Source organism: Physcomitrium patens, chromosome 26 (genome assembly GCF_059467195.1).
Source record: "Physcomitrium patens ecotype Gransden chromosome 26, ASM5946719v1, whole genome shotgun sequence".
NCBI lineage: Eukaryota > Viridiplantae > Streptophyta > Bryopsida > Funariales > Funariaceae > Physcomitrium > Physcomitrium patens.
In genome coordinates this window covers 9115891-9139481 of record NC_143435.1, presented here as the reverse complement: position 1 = coordinate 9139481, position 23591 = coordinate 9115891, and the positions used below count along the sequence as shown (strand labels likewise).

At 33.9% G+C, this 23591-nt stretch overlaps 1 protein-coding gene across 6 annotated transcripts; it reads left to right on the top strand.

Moving 5' to 3' along the window:
• Nucleotides 1-7931: 7931 nt before the first annotated feature.
• Nucleotides 7932-14430, top strand: LOC112278127 (D-2-hydroxyglutarate dehydrogenase, mitochondrial). 6 transcript variants are annotated; one of them, XM_090248180.1, is made up of 16 exons: nt 7932-8071; nt 8623-8842; nt 9335-9642; nt 10003-10104; nt 10207-10254; nt 10405-10475; nt 10859-10977; nt 11301-11396; nt 11555-11664; nt 11767-11847; nt 12131-12231; nt 12496-12604; nt 12781-12886; nt 12981-13066; nt 13205-13330; nt 13792-14430. In XM_090248180.1, exons 2-16 carry the CDS (start codon nt 8695-8697, stop codon nt 13927-13929), a joined length of 1749 nt encoding a protein of 582 aa, XP_090104306.1. In that variant the 5' UTR covers nt 7932-8071; nt 8623-8694; the 3' UTR covers nt 13930-14430. The 6 variants fall into 6 exon arrangements, 5 of the variants coding, with proteins under 5 accessions (XP_090104306.1, XP_024367009.1, XP_090104304.1 ...); XR_002968605.3 differs by having other exon boundaries at nt 7935-8071; nt 8573-8842; nt 12958-13066; XM_024511241.3 differs by having other exon boundaries at nt 7935-8071; nt 8573-8842.
• The last annotated feature ends 9161 nt before the right edge of the window (nt 14431-23591 follow it).

Here is a 23591-nt window from a genome sequence, read left to right as displayed (position 1 = left end):
CACCGTACGTGACATTAGCAATATGCTCTATCGGTGTCATCAAACTAAGTATCCTCTGTACTAACGGGACAACCAAGATCATTTTCTAACCCTACATAGAATAAGCCTAGTAAGTATATACCGGTGGAGACACCCAATATGCCTAATGGAGGTACAAGAAGACCACTTTATTGTTTTCGTTGCAGACAAATTAGTCATTATGCTAGTGAATGTCCCAATTCCAAAGCTAGTGACGATTACATACTAGAGTGTGGGAATTGCAAGCAGTCGGGGCATACTTATCATCAATATAATATTCAATTTAATTTCAATAATCGGGATTAACAGATCCAAAGTCAAGGAAAAATTGAGAAGATAAATCGAGGTCTTCAAGATACTCCGATAAATCGGGTAGAATATGTCCAAGCCGTTCTTACCAAGAGTTGGAAAAAGGAGAAAGAACCAATTCAACATTTGGATGAGCTTGATGTGAAGGACCAATTTGACTTAATTACAGGGACATTCAATCGAGGTCTTATTACGGGCCTCTTACTCAGTATGAGACTTGACTCGGTTGGGCAGTTCAATGAGGTTCCAATTACAGAGGCTTTGGTTCCATTTCAAGCTGTTCCTTTCTCTATGCCATTTTGAAAAAACATCCTTTCCATAGAAAGATCCTCTTAGAAGCAAGAATTCCATAGAAGTGTCGTCTGCTATTCCAATTCGGAGTCCAGGGTAGAAGAATAGGGAACTTCACGGAGTTAAAGAAAAAGGGAGAAAAAAGAAGAGGACATTCAAGAGATCGAGATTTTGGGATCAGAGAGCTAGCTTCAAGCTCCTTTGAAAGGTATAGAATTGGATTTCATAGGGTTTGGGAGGACTTTGCAATCGTTGCTCAAAGTTTGTGTTTGTATTGATGAATTGGGTTTTTGGAGTAAAGTAAAGGCTAGTACTCTTGATTGTTTTGCAAAATTGGAGAGACATCTATGGTTGAAATTTTAGAGGTGTCTAGATGGTTGAGTATGCCAAGTGTATGCAAAAATTTATATTTATCTAACGGTATGGATAGAAGATATTTGATCATTAGTGTAAAGAGATATCAGAAGTTGGCATATTGGAGTTGTTTAGGATTTTTGTAATATGTGAGATCTATCAACTGGAATAAGGTGAATTTTGACGCGATAAGTCAAGGACTTAAAGGCAGAGCTAGACACAAAGTTTGAATGAGAACTAATGGTTAGAGAAGGAGAAATCGCAAGTTAAAGTTCGTCATCAACTTTCTAAGTGGCAGTCAAGGGACATTAGTGTGGATTTACGGCATTTTCTTGCAATCTATAAGTTGGATTGGATTGAACTTCTTGAGTATTTAGAAGACTTGTAAAAACACTAGCGGTAGAAGTCTTACAACAATCGGATGATTAGACTGAAAATTACAGCTTACTGAAGCTTGCTATTTAGGGTTAGGGTTTAAAAAAATAATAATAAATAATAAATAAATAAAATAAATGAAATAAAAATAAAATAAAAAATAACAAAAGAATTTGTGCTTATGATATCTAGAAGCTATTAAAAATAGTGTTTCTAAGCTCTTTGTATCGGGATTAAGCTTTTACATTGAAATCTAAAATATTTTATATTTAGATGGTTGAAATCCACTAAACTACTTGGATACTTGCGAAACATTGTTTTATCTTCTACAACCAAATGCCCAGTGTATTTTCAAGCTAGATAGCACATAATACGACACCATTTTTAATAGTGCAAAGACTTCAAGTGATATTCTAAGCCAATATTAGGATTTTCAAGATATATTTAAAAAAAAAGAATGCAAATATTCTTCCAAAATATTATTCCTATGACTATTCAATTGACCTTTAAGAAAGACTATAATTACCATTTGGACCAAATTATAATTTATCATAAAATGAATTGGCCGAACTCAAAGAGTATATTAATGAAAATCTAACCAAGAACTTTATATGTCATTTCAAATTTCTAAAAAAAGCTCCAACTCTATTTGTGAAGTAAAAAGATGGATCATTGTAGATATGTGTTGATTATCAAAGACTCAACAAGATCACCATCAAAAATGGGTACCCACTATCTTTAATATTTGGACTTCTTGATTAGTTGAATGAAGCTAGGATCTATATAAAAATAGATCTATGAGGAGCATACAATCTGGTATGTATCAAAGAAGGAGATGAATGAAAGACTACATTTCAAATCAAGTACAAACATTTCGAATATAATGTCATACCTTTTGAACTTATAAATGCATCAACAGCTTTTCAACATCTTATGAATGATGTTTTTTGAGAATTTTTGGATAATTTTGTTGTCTATTATCTAAATGACATCTTGATCTATTCCAAGAACATAGAAGAATATGAACTTCATATTTGTCATATGTTACAAAAATTAAGAGATGATAGACTCTATGCCAAGATAAAAAAAAGTATATATTCCATACTATTGAAATTGACTTCTTAGATTACATCATTTCAAATGATAGAATTATAATGGATCTTGAAAAAGTCCTAATGATTATAGATTGGAAGATTCCAAAAACAGTCCAAGATCTCTAATATTTTTTGAGATTTGCCAATTACTATTGGGTCTTCATCAAAGAGTTCTCTCAAATTATAGTTCCACTTACACATTTGACTTGTAAAGACAAACTTCAATGGAATTAAGAAACAAAAGCAACATTTGAAGATTTAAGGACAACCTTTCTTTCTGCACCAATCTTGTATTGTGTTGACTTTTCTAAGGCATTCTTTATAGAAACAGATGCAACAAACTTTACTTGGGATGTCATATTATGACAAATGGGAATAGATGATAAACTTTATCTAGTAGCTTTTTATTCCAGGATATTTTGAGTACCTAAGATTAATTATGAGATCTACAATAAAGAACTTCTTATAATTGTAGATTCTTTTTAAAAATAGCATCATTATCTAGAAGGTACTTCCAATCTAATTACCATATATACAAATCACAAGAACCTCGAGTATTTCATGTTAGCTCATATTTTGAATCATTGCCAAGCTTATTAGAGTATGTCTTTATGAAGATTTGAATTCAATATCACTTATCAGTCAAAAAAACAACAAGATTTGTTTGATGCCCTTTTCAAATGTTCTTATCTTGTCCCTAAAGAAGGAGATGCAGCTTTTGATTAACAAAAGATAATTTTATTGAAGCTAGAATGATTTCATCTTCAACTAGTGAAATCAATATTGATTGCTGATTCAACTTTTTTCAAACAAATTCAATCAAGTACGTCCTCTAATCCTCTTATTCATGATATCAAGAATACTTCTTCTAAGTCTTAAGATACTTCTAAGTTTGAATTCAAAAATAACCTTCTTTAATTCGAAGGATGCCTATATATGACAGATGGAGAAGCATGTTTATGTGTTCTTCAAGCACGTCACAACTTTCTAGCAGTATGTTATTTTGGATATAATAAGTCTTTAGAGCTAATATCTATAGATTTTTAGTGGCCGCAAATGTGGAAGACGATAAAAGACTTTGTTCAATTGTGTGACATTTATTCAAGGTCAAAAACTCCTCGTCATCGACCTTATGGACTTCTTCAACCATTACCTATTCCAGAACAACCATGGTTTTTTATTTCTATAGATTTTATTACGGATCTTTCAGTCTCAGGATCATATGATTTTATATTTGTGATAGTAGATTATTTTACCAAAATGGCACATTTTGTACCATGTACAAAATCAATCATACGTGAAGAAACTACCAAGCTTTTTCTTGATAATATCTATCGATATCATGGATTGCCAAAAGATATTATATTAGATATGTGAATTCAATTTATTTCAAGATTTTGGAGAACTCTTTTTAAGATTTTCAAGATGGACATAAAGCTTTTTTTGATCTTTCATCCTCAAACTGATGAAAGGTGTCTGTTGATTATAAACCAAGTTTATAAATCAAATTATAAACCAAATTATAAATCGAGTTTTAGAGTAATATTCAAGATTTACCATCAATTATCAATAAAATGATTGGAGAATCCTCTTTCGATTAGCAAAGTTTGCTTATAATAATACAATGCATTCTTCTAAGAAACAAATACCTTTCTTTGCTAATTATGGTTATCATCTACGACATGATACTTTTCACTTTTCAAAAGTTGATAATTCTGAAGTAGAAAGTTTGGCAAATCATTTGTCAAAGCTATATGCAATAATGAAGGTGCAATTAAAGGAAGTTCAAGAACAACAAAAAATCAATGCGGATGCCTATCAAAAGAAACAATCACAATTCAATCTAGGTAACAAGGTATAGTTACTTCATTGTAATATCAAGACTACTCGTGTTTGTGATAAGTTGGACTATTGGAGGCTTAGACCTTTTTTTATTTGTAGACAAATCAATCCACTTGCTTATTGGTTACATCTATTGGAGGCAATAAAGATCCATCTTATCTTTCATGTATCTCTTTTTGAATCATACAAGACTATAAATATAGGAAGAAAAAGATAAGTTCAACTTCTTCCTATAAAAGTAGAAAATAATGAAGAATTTGAAGTAGAAGAAGTTGTAAATTCAAGGCAATGCCAAAATAAATTAGAATATTTTATCCATTAGTGCGGATATGATATTAGTGAATGTACATGGGAGCCAATAAAGAATCTTGCAAATTTAGTAAAGGTGATGGAAGCTTTTCATCAACAACATCCATCTAAATCAAAATGAAGAATAATAAGTCTTTGCTATAAAAAAAATAAGGTATAAAGAAGATTATATTCTATCTTTTATCTTTTTTTGTAACTTCTACATATTTGTAATGTTGAAGAGATGGAAAACTAACAACCGATAGATTCAACTCAAGAGCTTTCTTTTACGAACTTATCAAATGAGACATTGTAATTGTCATAACCTTGAAGATGATAAAATTGAGATAAAGATCCTCAAGAACGACATGTCTTTCCTTAAATAGGTGATGAGATACAACGTGTTTGATATAATGACCTTGGGAGAGACTCCCAATGTTTGGTAATCTTATTAGAGGTAGAAACAATTGCTGATGGTGTTCCAAATGTTTTATTTGAAAGAAGTTACGAAGGCCTCAACAATGACCAAATAAAAAGGTGGTCTTTCCACCTTAATATGAGACACTATCGATGGCTGAGAAGGCCTATCAACTATCTTTGAAGAGAACAAAGATTGGAGTATGTGGCGAATATAATTTGTCGCATCTTGGATTTCTTCAACATATGAAGATCTCTCCTCATGGAACTCGTCTCTAGAAGAAGAGATAATGTCATGGATATACACATGTAAACTAATAATTAATTATATGAATTAAATAATAGTAGATAAAAGTAGGTCAATTCTATAATATCTTCTATAGAAGCTTCATAAAAGCTTCCTAGAAGCTTTTTAGAAGCTTCAAAGACACTGCTTTGACTTTATATGTGTCTTTAATTGACTTTTTAGATTAGAAACGTGGTCAACAAGTTGGCCATGTGCTACACATGTTAGTAGCTTGAAGAATAAGCTAACTATATCGCCCACATGTAAAAAACTTGCCTTGAAAGCTATAGCATGTATCTTACAAAGTCAACACATATTAGAAGTCTTATAGAACATCGCCATATAGCTCTTAATTAGATAGTATATATAGAGGCAAGAATAAAGCCTTCTTCACTCTTATCAATTCTTTTCTTGCTTCTAGTTTAGATTTAAGAATATCTAGTTTCTTTTTCATTTGGCAATAGCCATTCTAATTTCCTTTTAAAATATAAACTTCTTTATTTTTATTTTGTCACTTTTCTTTTCACACAGATTTTCCAAGTTTATACATCTTCTTTTAGTTCATGTCCTTAACAACTTGGAAGAAGAAGAATTGTCCATTTTACATTCAAAATTCTATTAGATTATAATGAAGGCTTTTTTATTTAATTACTAAGAATTTTGACCATGCTAAGTTTATTTGCCAAATTTTACTTATTATTTAGGATGAACTTCTAATTCAACATCATTATTATCTTGAGATAGTTAATTCTTCTTTTAAAGACATTTGAAATATTAATTTCCTATTTGGAAAAGCTATAATAGTTTTTGGTGGAGATTTTTATCAAATATTGCTAGTGATTATGAAAGAAATTTAAAAAGAAATTGTAACAACATCTTTTTGATGTTCAATACTTTGGCCTAAAATAAAAATCCATACATTAAAAAAAACATGAGATTGAATTCATGAGAACTTCAAGTAGATGTCAAGTTTGCTAATTAGCTTCTTCATATATAGAATATACACATGTTGTATATATTAATAGTGGTGCATTTGAATTCTTTATGGTTACATTATTATTGACTAATATTTTTATTTGTCACTTCCTAGATTAGAAACAATACAAACTTATTTTCCAATAATATAGTTATGCTTCTTGATCACATGATTGTTAATCAATAATTAATATTTTTAATTGATGTTATTTATTGAAGGCTGATAGAAGATGGTATAGCAAATGATGCCTTCTTTAGAAATAGAATCATTTTATTTGCATAGAATGATGATATAGAAGATATTATTCAGAAGATTATGGCCATATCTCTAGGGAAGAACAAGAATATCTAAGCATCAATGAAGTTGTTATAGAAGATGGTGTTGATAGTAATAATGTTTATCTAGTAAAATTCATTAAGTCGCTTAATTCATGAAGAATGCCTAGATCAAGGCTTTGTCTTAAGATTGACATTCCAATGATGCTAGTAAGAAATATTGCTCCTCTACAAGGACTTTACAATGGAATGCAATTAATAATTATATAATTAATGCATTGAGTTCTTGAAGCAAGAATTCTTAGAGGAAAATTTGTTGAAAACTTGGTGTTTATTTTAGAAATTATATTAACTTCTACAAAAAAAGAACTTCTATTCATTCTAAAAAAAAAAGTAATTTCAATCCACATTGCATTTGCAATAATATTAAATAAATTTCAATGACAATCAATGAAGCATATTGGTTTGGATCTACTACAACCTATTTTTTCTCATAGTCAACTTTATGTAGTATTCTCTTGATGCACTTCCTTCCATTCTATCAAAATTCTTCTTCCTCAAAACAACAATTTAAATTCCACACTAAATATTATTTTTCCATAAGTTTTAATTAGATAAATATTAATAATTTATTTTTAGTATTTTATATTTTAATTAATTAATTTATTGACTTAAGTATATCTTTGAATTTCAACATAATTTTATGATTTTTAGTATATATTTTTAAAGATATTTTCACAAGTAGTTTCTTGAACAAAATTAACTACTTTTTTTTGCATATTATTTGTGATAATGGCATGGATTTACCTATTCTACTTTGTAGCTGAAAGCTCTATTGTGTATTTTACTTCTTTCTATTTATATTGTATTGTATTTGTATTTGAAAAATATTCTTTGGCTCAAAAAATGCTTCATTTGAGTCACACTCTCCATCACAATGACACATATTTATCTAGTTTTATTTTATTTTGGAGATTGAAACAGAGAGCAAATTGTAACTGTTAAACTGAAACAGCAGTTTGATCTCATTATTATTGTCCAACTTTACAATTGAACTTGTTGCATATTATCACTTCGCACAACAACATTAAAATTGTTTTTATTTACTTTTATTGGCAAACATAACCATGAGAGGTAGTGCGAGGATATGTTTAAGCTCGTTGACAATTGATAACCTGAGCGACCAAGATCTGGCATTACATAATTGATACTCGGATACCCTAAATGCCTATATATATCCGGACCCGTGTGGTGGTACACATACACCGGTATATACTCTGATTCAGAAGAACCTACCATGACGAGACCCGGCGATCAGCCGAGAGAAGCGGCATCTTCGTCTCAGCTGAATCACCACCACGCCAGGTGGCGTCGCGGGATTCCACTTACGATCAATGGAAGCGCCGAATTGCAGCGAGCATCGGATCCCAAGACACAATCGTCGCACTCCGTTGCGTGAAGCGGAATTGGTTGCGTGCTTCCGTCGATGCGCCGCGACACGCTGCACAATTTTGCAGACCGTATTTCCTTTCCTGCGCCTTTAGCGGTGAGTTTTCTGATTATTTGACGAGGTTGTGAACTTCCCTTGTTGCTTGAGGTGTTTGTTGATCGGCCATGTGCTCAACGTGTGTCATCCGCATGGTTTTGTGTTTTTTACTCAGCGTGCTTCGGTTTTGTAAATTGTAGATTTGAGAATCGATTTTTCTGAATTTTCATCAATTTGCTGTTTACTTTAATCGGTTGCTTTGCACTAAGTGATGGCGGTATTGAATGTTTTGGAGCTTAGCTTTAGTTGGCTCTGTGTGTTGTATTTGCGCTCTCTATAGGAGTGTTCTGGCGGAATGCATATCACTGTCCTCTGAATTATTTGTTCACAGTCTTGTTCTTCCTCGTTGTTCGCATTTTGCTGATTGTGAGTTTCCAGCTATGTGTGAAGTAGCAGTGAAACTCTGTTAATGCTCGCTGCAGATTTCTAATAATACGAGCTTGATCACGTGATCATTGATATTGCGCCTTGCTTGTGATCTTCTGGTGAGGGGTGTGACAGGCTTATACAATCACGTGTTTAAGGTGTTCGCTTTGATTGAGCTGTATCAGGCTATACGCATGATCGAACTCGGCTTTTTGTTTTCAGCGTTCAAGTTGAATCGGCTTTGAGAATATTCAGCAATGCATCCCGCGAGAAGAGCTGCGGATGGATTGGTTAGGGCAAGACTCTTGGGCAGGTGGTCATGGCCACTAAGTTTTGATTGCTCGATAAACAGGGCTGCGCAGCGGGATGCATTGGTGTCTCATCGTCGACTGTGTACGAATCGAGGTTAAATCATTTCACAATTTACATTTGCTGCCCAAATGTTTTGTGTAAATCTGGTTCAGAGCAACGTCAAATCTTTGCTGCTGTTCCCTTAGATTTCTACAATGAATTTAGTGGTTGCTGCTTCAAGGGTCATTTGTTCCTCAAATTATGCTTATCTTTGTGATACTTTCTTCAAAATTGAAATCAAGGATTGCAAGGTACTGCAGGTTTTCATTTTTTTTTTTTTTTTTTTTTTTTTTTTCTGCCGGTTGGAATGGTTTCACATCTATGAAAGCAATTATATTGGTCTGATTCAGATACTCTTTCGCAGTAGTCAAGATATGGCTTCCTGCACGGGGATACCCCCATAGTAGCAGTTTTTTGAACTTTGAACATCTGCCTTCTCAAGTTGAATGATGAATCACACGAAATGTAAAATGAATTTCCTGGAGATGTGCTTCAGAATAAGCATGTTGAAGTTTTAACATTTGTTTTTTCCGTGATCAAATGCAGCCCGCTGCCTAAACAAGGAGTATGCTTCCGTGAACGAAGGATTCTTTTGGACCCCTGAAGCAGAGATAGGTTCTTTGCTTAAAAGGCATGTAAAGCATCAAATCAGGAGATTTGCAACCTCTACAAAAGTCAACCGGAACAGCCGCTTTGACAGTCTCAAAACGAATGATATGGAACACTTTAAGAGTATAGTTGGTGCGAAAGGCGTTATAGTGGACAAAGACGAATTAGTTGCAGCAAATACCGATTGGATGCACAAATATCAAGGTCATAGCCAGATACTCCTTCGACCCCAGACTACTCAACAGGTATGATCTTCACAGTGTATATTTATCCGTCTGTTTTGCATTGCATCTCCTGCATAATAATGTAGCAATGTCATATCTTCCGCACGAATGATTTAGTCAATGGTTCGAGAGGATTGATTTTCCCAATCATTTTGGCGGCATTTTAATCCCCAACAAGAAATGAGTCCTTCGAAACTAAATTGCACCTCATCGAGGCTGTTTTGACTGTGACCATCAACTTCTGATGCATTTGTGATTTTTGATTTGCTTCAATTTGGTTGGAAAATGGGCTTCGTCTAATGTCGCCCTATTTCTGTGCCTTTACAGTAGCTCGTAAGCAGTTGCGATGGATCAAGTTAGAATGTGTGCCTTTGATGGCAGGTTTCGGAGATCATTACTTATTGCAATTCCAGGAATTTGGCAGTAGTCCCACAAGGAGGTAATACTGGATTGGTCGGAGGCAGTGTTCCAGTTTTTGATGAGGTAATCATATATAATCTGTGCTTTGACATTGCTGAGGCCATATTTTGCATTTCCGGCGCTCAATTCATTTACATGTCATTTGTAAGAACTGTTTGTTGGCAGGTGATAGTGAACCTTGGAGCGATGAATAAGATTATTGAATTTGATGAGGTGAGATGATTCGTATTCTATAGATTGCACTTAGTAGTATTTCCATATTGCACGAGTCTCTGGTTCAAACATTTAGCACAAAGCTTTTGCATCTCTTATTGTGCGATGATGTGTTCTTTGTTTCAAATTTGACCGCAATTCGTGATGCAGGTTAGTGGAATCTTGGTTTGTGAAGCGGGTTGCATTCTGGAGAACCTTGATAACTTTATTGGAGGCAAAGGGTAAGTTTTTATGTGATCGTGAAGCAAAACCACTTTATTCACATATTGAGTATTGTTTGATAAACCAATTTCATTAGTACAACGTTCTTAAGCGTGAAGGTCCATACCTAATGGAGCCTATTTTAAGCTTCATTTAATGAATAGCAGTTGTCTACGTGCTATTTTCTTTCTTTCTTTTTTCTTTTTCTTTTTGTTAAAAAGTTTTTAAAGATAGTTTTCTTAGTAAAATAAACAAAACATTATTGGTTCTTAGTAACAATCAGCTGCTGGAAAAGTTACTAGCTATTATGAGGTGCTCTCGATTTCGGGATCACAAAATAGCGTCTCTATTTCTCTGCTTCTCTAGTACCACCTCACTTTTGACGTGCCTTATTTTTGTGAAGCTTCACAATGCCCTTGGACTTGGGTGCTAAGGGGAGCTGTCAAATTGGGGGCAACGTATCCACCAACGCAGGTGGCTTACGACTGTTGCGATATGGATCTCTTCATGGAAATGTTCTTGGTAGAGCTTCTCACCTCTACTTGCTTGTTACTACTTTACAGATTGGTGATAAAAGGTGTACACCAAAGCTTCCTATCAGAGATTTTGCCTCATTTTGAGTTCGTCACTTTTTAAGTGAGACGGTTGGTATGATTGTACGCTATCAACTTTTGCAAAGAACGAAAATATTCTCTTTATGCTTTATGTACGACTTCATTATGATTGCAAGAAACTTAGATGAAGCTGACTTTCACTGGTACTCAGAGAGCCTTGTTTCAAGATCATGCCATCTAGTGAAACTTGAGCAATAATTTGAATTGCTAAACCTCGCTCAATATTTGCAGGGCTTGAGGTTGTTCTGGCAGACGGTGAGGTGGTGAACATGTTAGGGACATTGGTAAAAGACAACACTGGTTATGATATGAAGCAACTCTTTATAGGTAAGTTTGTAAAACGTTATGACATTCGAGTCTTAACCAATTTGTATACTATAGTGCTTGACTACCTTTTTATGATAGTAAGCTCTCATTGAAGAGCACACATTTTTTGGTTACCGTATTCAACTTGTGCGGCTATTATTGTTCACTTGGCAATGTAGGGAGTGAAGGAACTTTGGGAGTGGTGACTAAAGTGTCGTTGTTGGTGCCTGCGAAGCTTGGGTCGGTCAACACAGCATTCTTTGCATGTGAGGACTATACGAGCTGTCAGGTAAAGCTCTTTATTGCGTTTTCAATTTCAAGTTTGTTAGCAGTTCAAAGTTTTACGTGGATATACAGCTGCTGATTTCCGTATTATTCTTTCTTACTCCAGAACGTGTTGAAGGAGGCAAAGCGGCAATTGGGTGAAATCCTATCAGCTTTCGAATTCATAGATCGTCCTGCCCTTGACATGGTGCGTATCTGGTAAACTAGACTCACTGATTCAGACTAAAACAGCGTTTCTTGAATATCAGACATTCTGTTTCGTAGGATCCCTTTTTAAGTGTGCATGCCTGCAAGTCATGAGCATAAGTAGCAGCTCTTTGCAGCCCGTTTGTTGATGTCTTTGAAGAATTTTATGAAGGTAGATTGTTACATTTGTAATCACTGATTCATAGAGGCGGATTGGAGGAGTTTTAGTTTGCAGGTTGTCTGATATTGATTTTTCTCAAGTATGATACATTGTGGGATGGCAGGCTCTGACCCATTTGCCTGGAACAAGAGATCCTTTGCCACAATCTGGGAAAAACTTTTATCTTTTGATAGAGACAACAGGCAGTAATGAAACCCATGACAAGTATGGAATTTTCTTCATGTGATGTTGCAGTGTATGGCAGTGGTGCTTAAGTGCCGTTCAGTGGAGAGTGAAGTTTCGGATGTTTAGAGCTACATGATTAACTTTTTGTGGAACTTTCAAAGGAGGAATGTACGAGTGAATTGAAAATTCTCTTTGTTTAGCTGATATATTCGTTTTAGATCCGAACTAAATAACAGCATAGCGCTTCTATCTTCATGTTGGGAGTCTTTTTGATTAGCAGTGGTAATGTGTGTTTCAAACTAGGGAGAAGCTGGATGCATTTCTAGAGAGCACCATGGAGAAGGGTTTCGTTGCGGATGGCGTTGTTGCGCAAGACAGCACTCAGGCAGCCTCTTTCTGGCAAATAAGAGAGGTCAGTTTATGGCTGATTAACCATGACGTCAACTACTTGCATTTTGCTGAATCTTGCCGAAGACCTCGATGAGTAGCATGGAAGTCCCCGCATCTTCAGATGAAATCGTATCCCTCATCTGGTTTATTACCCTATTGTGCACTGCTCTCAACATCTTTCACTTGATTGAAGTTCAGGGAATATCAGAAGCACTTGGAAAGGCTGGTGCTGTGTATAAATACGACTTCTCACTATCTCCAGAACACTTTTACAAGATTGTAGAAGATCTTCGAGACCGACTTGGTGAGAGTGCTTCCTTGTGTGTCGTTTGTCCTGGGATCCGTCAGTGGTCTAACTACTCTAATGGAAACTAGTAACAAATTTTCTCGCTCACCAGGATCTGATGCGGTGGTGGTCGGGTATGGCCACTTGGGAGATGGCAATGTGCACTTAAATGTTTCAGCTCGCGAATACAAAGACGAGGTGCGGGTGTTCATCCCAGTTGATTCTTGTTGCGTTTGGCTCACTTTGCTTGTTGAAAGAAGTTGTTTGATGCACATTTTATGACCATGTTTAACAATAAAGTTGTTTGCTGATTTACGGTTTGAATCTGCAATTCAGCTACTGGAGAAAGTTGAACCATATGTATTTGAATGGGTCGCCAAACACAAGGGTAGCGTGAGTGCGGAACATGGACTGGGTTTGATGAAGCCTCATGCGCTTCACTACAGCAAGTCGGCTGAAGCTGTAAGTCTTTTCTAAACCGAGCAATTTTTGGTCGTCTTATTTGGTGCAAAATATCCTTTGTTGCAGGAAGCAGCGCTGAACGCTCACAAATTTCAATTGATAGAACATCTGAAATTTATACCTTCGTGATGCATTTATTGGGGTCTGGGGTAACTACATGCCCAAAATAGGATTGAAAAGATCAAACCTGCCTTGATTGTTTAACAATTTTTACATCTCCTCAACTAGATTTGCGACGTCTCTTTATTTAGAGTTAATCACGTTCATGAATTGGCCTGACGCAAATGCGTGTACGATCATTTGTTTCACCTAATAGCTAAAAAGACTTCAACCAACTTGGAACGTTGCTGCATTTGTGAACAACCACTAATCAGTTTTTAATTTTGCTAGTGTTTATATTATATGACCTTTTTATTTTTTAATTTTTTATGGGCGTTGGTATTGAATTTTACAATTTTCAGATAGCGCTTATGGAGAGGTTCAAGGCTCTCCTAGATCCTAAAGGCATCTTGAATCCGTATAAAGTGCTTCCCGGCACTTCAAAAACAGTCTCTACTCCTGCATCAGCTCTTAATGCTGAATCGGCGGTCGTCGTCTGAGGTGGAATTTGGAGTTTACAAGCATCTCTTGTTTCCAATCGTTGATGTTCGCTGAACTCGAGGGCTTTAAGTGTGTTTATCGCTATATCGTTTAGACATTCACTAGGATGCGACTCAAACTTGACCGCAGGGAACAATGGCTGAATGTCTTCGGGGATTTCATGTAAGCTCAGTTCTGATTCCGTGCTCAAATGCATCAATATTTGTGGGATCGACCTTCATTAGATAAAATCTTGACATGTCTGCAACAGACTCCTCTTTACGTATCCTCTGTAGCGTTTCACTGGATATTGCATCTGTAGGTGTACATGAACATATGCCTTCAGACGGAGGCTGAATATATCATCTATGATACAACAGCTTGTTTACGTTATATGTTAGTAGTCTGTTTGATATACACTGATTAATAAGATGTAATTTAGCTTCTCAAAAACATGCTGGGGCTGCTTGACGCATTTGATTGACCATCTCCAACTCCAAATAAATTGGCCAGGTTTTACATGTGATGAGTTACAGGAGTGTAAATTGTAGATGTTGAAGGAGGAAACATGCAGCTCTGTGAAGGTAATCTTTCATACATATGAAGCTGTTAGGACCTGTGGAGAATTAGATGTTGAAAAATGGAAACCTTTTCTGCTGTGGGTGCATGTGTCTATATGGTAGACATGGTTGGATCTGGTGCTTTTTTACATTAAATGGTTTATATACCATATGTACATGATGTGACTATGCATTGAAGTTCTCAAATCTTTATTTGGTTGTATGTTCAATTTGCACAGCTTCTATCTTTTCACAAGTATTTGAGATCATGATAAGTTGTTACCCTCATGTTGCATTCCATTAGTGGCACCAAATCAACATTTGGCTTAGTACACTGTCCCGTCAAGTACAGTTGGTGTTTGTTTTTTTCCTTTTTTCTCATTATTAGTTAGACATGTGTTTAGAAAGACAATACACCATTATTGATTTGGCTGTAGGCTTAGATTATGTCCAAGCAGCATTCAAAATCCATGATATATGTGGAAACTTCCATGGAATCAGTGCTATGGATTTTATTTCCCTTGAATATTTTACTGGCTCTGGAAGACAAAAAAAAAAAAAAAAAAAAAAAAACCATTAATCTAGGGCTGGCAAACTCAACTATATCTGTCTGTGTCTGATTTGAATTTCATGATTTATATTTTGCAACCTTTTCTGAAGGTCAGACAAAATTTCTGCAGTCTGATGTAGTCTTTTCAAACACCAACAACATTTGCCCTGGATGTTGCTTTCTGGGGAAACAACGAATGTAGTGTGAGCTCCTCCTAGAGCCTTTGTATTATTCAGTGTGGTGGTGGACCTTGACATGAGGGTATAATAGACCTTTGATTGTTCAAACATCACTATGGTGCAGCTTACCTTTTTAGAGAGTGGGGAATGTTGGAGGCCTCTCTTAGTGCAATAATCTTTACATTGACAGGACACCCTTCATGGTCGCAGCAGACAAAGTTAGATGAGAATCTCTGTCTATCCTTTTCATTTTTTCTTTTTTAGTGCAGGTGTGTTTCATGAAACCCCTTTGAATGCCATCAAATATCTACATCACTGCAATCTGAGATCAAATTTTGTGGAAAATGAAGAAAAAAAACCAAACAGGTTTCAAAGGGCCTTAAAATGCACTACTTTCATTTGAGGTACAATCTCTCAACCATTTGTGTGTATTGTCAGTGGAAGTGAACAAGACAAGAGAATGTTCCAGTTCCTGACTACTAATGGACCCAGGGACTTTCCCATGCTGGCTAACTCCTGAGGTACCACCCCATCCTTAATAAATATAACTTATAATGAGTGTTGCAAGGAGTCAATTTCTGCACTGTATCAGCACTGCCTCACATCTCACTGTCACATAATGAGAGTGTAGATGCATAATGTAAAACAATAATGGGTGTAGTTGTATGAGAAAGGGTGTTGTAGAGAGATGGGTGTTGTACTGAGAGGTGGGAAGCAGGTCCCAATTGGATGTGGGAGAACTAAGGAATTTTTTTGGCTTTGCATCTTGTGATGCAACTAAAAAAGAATGGTATCCTTGGGGCAAAGGAAAAATTAATGGGTGCCATGCCTACATTCGTTTGAGGGCTTTAGTGTCTATTGAGTGCAGGGGGAACTGGCCCTCAACTTGACCATTGTAGGCCACCTTTTTGCATTGCTTTGAAAAATAATTGAATTGGGTTCATTGGAAAAGGAACATGGGAGTTCACTGATATGTTTGAGTTACCTTTATGAATAGATAAGACTGTGTGGGGATATGGATATGGGCACACCTGTAAAATTGTGACCTTAAATTGAAGCTTTGTGCATCTGGGCCCTAAAAAAGATGCACTGCAGGTAAGACTGCAAGAAAGATAACTATTCAAACAAAAGAGGTAGTTGAAGGTGGAGCATTTTGAATGATTATCAAGTGTTCTTAGTTTTAATTTGAAGAAGTTATTAAGGGATTAAAAAGTGGAAAATCTCAAAGGTTGACTTAGCCTTTCATGTGTAACTGTCATGAGTGAATGGTGGAAGTCACAATGGTTCCAAATTGGTTCCATTTGGTGCATCTTTTTATGAAAATAAATTTGTTTCAACAATGGGTGGGTTGGTGGGTGGATGGACAGATGGATGTGCATGCATTGATATATATATATATATGATTCAATATTACATTTGTCACCTCATATTTTTCATTGACATTTCCATATGATATAACATATATCACTGCACTATTGGACCCTCATTAATAGTATACTTGCAAACAACTCCACATTGTGGCTTGAATTACTAATGATAATTAATCAATTCTAGCACAAAAAAACCACAAATATATTTTTGGGGTGATTTTTTTTTATCATTTATTAATTACAAGTGCCACAAGTTTATTGTAGATCAATGCATAGTTGGTTTATAAACAAAAATGTACTACTATGTTTTATTTAATGAAATTGGGCCATGAAAATTACAAAAGTTTGTAGAATGTTATAAGAAATGTGGTCTTTTTATTTTGCTTCACATGGTTCTGATATAAATATGAAAATTTATTCTTGTAACTATAATAATACAATAATTTTTGTTCAATTTTATGTTAAATAAAACAATGACACAAATGTTGTCTCCAACATATGTTCTTATAAACTAAAAAATTGTAAAATTTTGTAAACAATAAAAAGTGTTAAATAATGAGATTGATATTTGGAGAATAGTACAAAGAATTATGAAGGTGATCCAAAGTTAGCTTAAATTCATTATAAAGTATAATATTATCATTTTCATACTAAACATGAAACAAAAAATGTATGTTAATAGAACACTTTAAGAATATCAAATTACAAGTTTTTAGTAAAAAAAACCTTCAATATGAAAAATTATAAAAATAAAAATAAAAATATATACCTAAAATTTTAATATAAGGTTTGTATATGTTTATAATGAAAAGAGTGTATTTACAGCATTTATATATTAAGATTGCTCAAGGAAACAAGTAGTGATTCTCAATGGTTGCATGGATGGGTCTTTATTTTCATCAAAGAAGTTCACCTTCTCTAGAGTTCACAAGTCGTTTTACAGAGTTCATGGGTTGTTTTACAAGATGTTTTATAGAGTTCGTAGGTTGTTTTATAAGTTGTTTTACAGAACTTTGCATCTATATATTAAGAATCTATATACTAAGAATCTATATATTAAGCTCAAAGAGACAAGTGGTGGCTTTCATTCACCGTATACACCCTTCTTGGTTTTCATCAAAAAACTCAATATTGTTTTAAGTTCACACACCTTTAACAAAACTATGGTTCTTGATCAACAATGTATTATAAGTAGAAATCTACTTGCTGCTATGTGCGACGGAAGTTGTATAGTGTAAGTAATGAAAATCTTTTGATAAAAAAAACCTTTTTTCTTTATACCTTTCTCATAGTTGGCACTCGATTTTTGTTTCAATGATTAATGGTGGTGTGATATTGTTGTTATGTATGAATTTGTAAGAAACCTTGGGAATTATTGAAAAGAAACAAAAGCTTAATCAAGAGGAAGCAAAGTTAAATATTGAAATAATTCTTGATTTTTTCCATTATTTGCAAGTTTGCAAACTAGAAGCAATAAAGAATATGAGTTCGTTTGACTTCTTTGCTTCTTTTGGATTATATCTCAACCATTTCAATTCTATAAGTTTTTTTTTGGTTTCATGGTTATATAAAAACATGTCTTTTAATACAATTTTTGATGGTTTCTATATGCTTTGGATGCTTTATATGTAGTAGAAAAAATGGAGCAAGTGTCCTGATCAATTATTCCATGACATGGTAATTCAATATCATAAAGAGAATTTGTACTTATATTATAGAAAAGCTAAGCATATTGCTCAATATTGTTCAAAAGAGCAACACAATCACAAAATGAAGAGTATGATTGCCAAAGAAGACAATATATTAAACAACAAGTTTTTTCAGCTATAATAGTGACTGTGTTGTTGGAATCATATACAACACCTAGTAAAGGTCCTATTCTCTCCCCTAAGATCCTTCACCTTGTTTTATAATAGATATATATTTAGGATCTAAAATTCCAAGACATGATAATTCACTCAGCATCATCATAGCAATACTATAAAGCTTAATCAATATTTCTTTGAGCAAAACACAAAACACAAAACACAAGCATGGATTGCAAGTTCATAATGGATGATGACAAGAATGGTATAAAAAACAAGCTTTTTATCACAACTCCAATACTTATACATACGATCCTCACCCAATGTGTATTCCTTATCAATGAGTCAATTGATGTGCTTGACTTAATATATGAATCATTTTTTAGATCTTCATGAGAGACTAAGCCTCCAAGTTTAAAATGAACAATGAGGTTTTAAGCATTTAGATTTAAGTGGAATTATTTTATGGAATCAAATTGATAAAGTTTGGCAACTTACATTGCACCAAAAAAATGTTTGTATTTTGGCCTTCTTTTAATTTTCTCTTGGTGCACTTCAAAATCTTTTTTGCCCTCCAATTACTTCGTCTTTTTTGCAAATTGCAAGTAGTTGCCACTTAAGTGGTTGTGATTGCAAGTGAAACAATAATTGATCTCTATCTCAATGCACTTTGACATTGATTTTTGCATATATGATAGTTGCCTCTGTCTATCATTAAGAGCATGTCTGGAACTTACTTGAGAGCACTCTAAAGTAGACACCATTTAGAGCTCATGTCTACAAGCTACAACAACCAAATCTTGTTGCAATTGGAGAAGCATGGCTGTATCTAGCAAAAAATTTAAATTTCTTATTAATAGATAACATTGAAGAAGAGCTGGCAAGGCAACAGTCGCCATACCTAATCCAGCAAAAAGTACAATCAAAAACAAAAGTATTGTCCACAAAAGCATTGTCTGTCATGGGGTCTGAGAATGTTGTTTTTGAATGGTCTCTTCAATGGTAATTCCTTACTTATGAGCTTATCTAGATTGATGCATCTCTTATATGTGTAGCATTGAGCTTAAAAATGAGACATGGAACATGGATACTAACTATGATTTTAATCCTAGCTGAATCTAAATCTACTGTGTGTATTTATATATTCTTCTTAACTCAAGCTAATATATATATATATATAACAAGGAAAAATCACTCAAAATTTTCAGCTGCTTTATCAAAAAAAATTATGAGTTGAGTATCTAATGTACAAATTATATACTGAATTTGAGAGGATAGATGAGATTGATTTGGTAATGACCGTAGAGGATTGATCTTGAGCTTTGGTTGATTGTGATGTTCATTTTTGTAGACCATGTAGACCATGGGATGATAGAACCTGATAGTATTGAATCGTAGCTTTGGTTTGTAAGAACTATGAGCTTAAGGATTTATCAAAAATAAACATCAGACTACAAGAATTTTGCTACTTGAATTGAATGATACTATTTTCTTGATTTCTGTTTTATTTCTAGTGTAGGCTTAGCACTCAACAAGAGACTGCTGGTCATTTTTTTATTTTTTGAAGTTATTATATATATATATATATATATATAGATATCAATTGATCAATCTTAGTGATGAAATTGAGTGAATTCCTCGAAATGTATTCATTAATAACATGGCCACTTCAATACATCAGGTATTTCAAATAGTCTAATTTTGTGCTCAAATTAATGCAATTAAGTTTTAACACCAAGTTCACTATATGGTCAATTTCAACTGACAACAGAAGTGAGAAAATGTACTGTTGAGCAGAACAGATTTTCAACATGGATTTCATACATCTTCTTATATTAAACAAACATACACATCAAAATTATTGATGAAATTTGGACCAAAGTTATTATGTTGTACAAGTCCAAGTTCATGAACTGTAGATTTTGTACAGTAAAATCATGTGCATAGGATGTAATGTATTATTTCTGTTTAGCTAAATTTTACTGTAACATGCATGTTGTCTTATTTGTTGTTGCAATCATTAATAGCTGTACCTTAAATTAATTGTATGTGTCACTAAGGAATGAAACAAAGTGTCTAATTACTAGACTTCCAATACCATTGACTTAATCAGAGAAAAACCACAGTTCATGAATTATATATTTGAAAAAGAAAAAGAAAAAATTTCTTTGAATTTGCACATGATTACAGAAACATTCAATCAGCAATGAAAAGTCCACATAATATGTTTTCATTGCTGATTAAAGCAAAAACGAAAAACGTTCCTCTACTTTTTGTTTTCATTTCATTTCAATTACGAAGTTTATAAACATGTATAATGCAAGTTTTGTTTATTTATTTATTTTTAAACATATACACTATAAACATGTTATCCAATAATTCCCAATAAAGAATACCCATTCAGAAAATCGTACAAATGTGAAATTGAATATTTGTTATATAAACATGCTTTGACTTTTTTCCCAAATAATAAAAGAGTGAATGTCAATAAACTTTAAGAAAATGAATACAAATAGTTCACCATTCAATTGAAATAAGAATGTATAATCTATTTTTACATATTATCCTGGATTTATTAAGCTTTTTTTTTAATTGTACAATTTAAGGAAAAAACATGGTATGAGTTATTTTTTAAAATAGATTGAAAAATAATAAATATATTCCTTATATGAAATATGTTTTTATAAATTGAACTTGATCATATGTTTAGTAGTAGACCTCTTTGGGTTACTCTAAGGTACAATAAATCAAAATAAGAAATTACATGACATATTATAATATCTCACTAAAATAACGGTTTCATTCATTTTTACCAAAACGTAAAAAAATAGTGTATTTTCCACCAGATTTTTGAGAATAATGATTTTTATTCCATGAATTTCACATAAGCAAACAGGGTCTTCCAAAGAAATACATCTTTATGATTTTTTGTAAAAAAATTTCACCATTACTTTTTTTTTTTTTTTTTTTTTTTTTTCTGTGTTTCCCTTAAAGGCTTAAATGGTTTTTGTATTCGTTTTCAAAAATTTAGGAATACAACCAAAATTTTCACATTTTTTATTTTATATTGAATAATTTAATCATGTGTTGGTTCAATTTCTTTTTCACCACCAAAAACTTAAATTAATTTCTTAAATATCTTAATTTTTAAAAATATTTTGTTTATCATATCATTTTTTATTCTAAATTACAATGTATAAAATCAATTTTTAAGTGATGCTTTACAGTTATATACCAACATCATATTCTTCCATTATTTTATGTAACCCCAAGAAGTATTGTAACATTATCCTTTGTTGATTTGGTATTACAAAAAAATATTTAAATCTTTTAGTTATAATCAATTCGAATTGTATATATTTGTCTAAAATTCATCATTGAAAATCACACCTGCATGAAAACAAGAAAGTAAGAAAGCAATAATAATAATACTAAATTCAGATAACATTTAAAAATCCATGCTGTTATTTGTCTTCATCTGCATGAAATAATGTATGCAATTGTAAAGTCTGTAGTCTTAGAAATAATTAAAACAAATTATTTATGTATGTGTGTGTGTGTACATGTATAAATGTGTGTGTGTGTACATGTATAAATGTGTGAGTGTGTACATGTATAAATGTGTGTGTGTGTGTGTGTGTCACACTTATTATTAAAATAAATTGGATTACTTGATGCCAGAAATCAAAGGTGAAAATGAATAGTTTTCCATGAAAACCCATAATCATAAGCTATTTGAAAAGAAAAAAGAAAAAAGAAAAACAATCTTAATGAACACAGCTATGAATTATCTTAATTTGGAACTCTTTTACTTACAAATTAAAATTACAAATTGGTTGTCCTTTTACATTAGTCCATTCTTTCTGAAATATTTTTTATATTTTTTAAAATATGAGGCACCTTTATTTAGTATCCTCAAGTTAATTTTTTGTATTTGTAGCAATGTAGAACACAAAGTTTTACCACCTACTTTTGTACTTATTGGATATTTCTTCATGTAATAAAAAATAAAAATAAAATAGTCTTCATTTTTTACGTTTATCACACACCTTCATAAACAACGTAATCCCAAAACACTTACTTGAGGAAATAATTAAATCCCACAAAACTTACCCAAACAATTTATGTAAAATAGTACATACATTGTAAGTTCATAATGCATAGAGTGTACAAAGACCAAAAGCTCAAAAAAGCATGGGACTACTAAAGATGCTAAGATGAAAAAGGCATCATCAATTTTCACAACTTCCCTATGTGCTAATTTATAGGGCAAGGATGGCTATTTGTAGGTGTGATATTATATATATATATATATATATATATCTCTCTTTGAATGAAAGAGGGTGTTTATATAATAACACTAAAACCTCTCTAAAGCCAAGACATCTCGTCATCATCCAAGAACTCACATCCATCGATCATCCATCCATCGTCCATCCGATAGTCCGATAGTTGTCGGGGCGGACCCCACGGAACAGCGCTCCTCTCGGGACTACGGCGCACTCCAGTCCTGTCTCAATTCTCCGAATCGTGGCCGGAGAAGCCCAGCAACGAAGGACGAATTCTACACCTCGGGACAATTCGATTGCACTAAAATTTGTGGCGAGAGGTGGCGAAATGGGGAAGACGAGAGACCAGTGTCCGCACTCGCCTCCGACCGCAAACGCGCATTCCGAAGTTCGACAGACTCCAATCCCCACGACGGAGAGTGTTTCTGTAACGAAAACGTCGATTCGCGACACTATCGTTCACCATCTGGGGCTAATATTAGGATTCGAAGCCAATGCATGGGATTGGAGAAAATGGCGACGACTGTATTTGCCGTTGGTTTGCAGATGCTGCTGCGAAGGGAGCTGTGACTCATGCCAGTTTTGCTTCGATTGGGTAATAGGGGAGGAGGCCCAGACAGCCGTTTCCGGCAGTGCTGATTCACTGGTGCTTAAAATATCGTGCCAACGTCGGGGGTTGTGGACCTTTGCCGAGTTTGGTGCCAAGCTCCAAAAATGCTCTTCGCTTGCACTCTCAGGACAAGGAAGCTTGGCTTGTCTGTGTTGGGTTCCGTGAAGCTTGTCGTGAAGGTCTCCCAGCAATGGCCATCGCTCCGCCTAGTTAATTTCCTTCGCAAATTCTCCGCGATCTGCCCGTCTACTTTCGGAAAAGCACGTTGGTAGTAAAAACCCTAAATCCTAAAATCTGGTTCAATTCGCCTGTTGTGAAG

Excerpts from the sequence above, each read along its gene's own strand:
- LOC112278127 (XM_090248180.1), top strand. The coding sequence starts at position 8,695 with ATGCATCCCGCGAGAAGAGCTGCGGATGGATTGGTTAGGGCAAGACTC. Across the intron at positions 11,397-11,554 it reads TATGAAGCAACTCTTTATAG|GGAGTGAAGGAACTTTGGGA; the intron begins GTAAGTTTGTAA and ends TTGGCAATGTAG. Across the intron at positions 13,331-13,791 it reads ACAGCAAGTCGGCTGAAGCT|ATAGCGCTTATGGAGAGGTT; the intron begins GTAAGTCTTTTC and ends TACAATTTTCAG.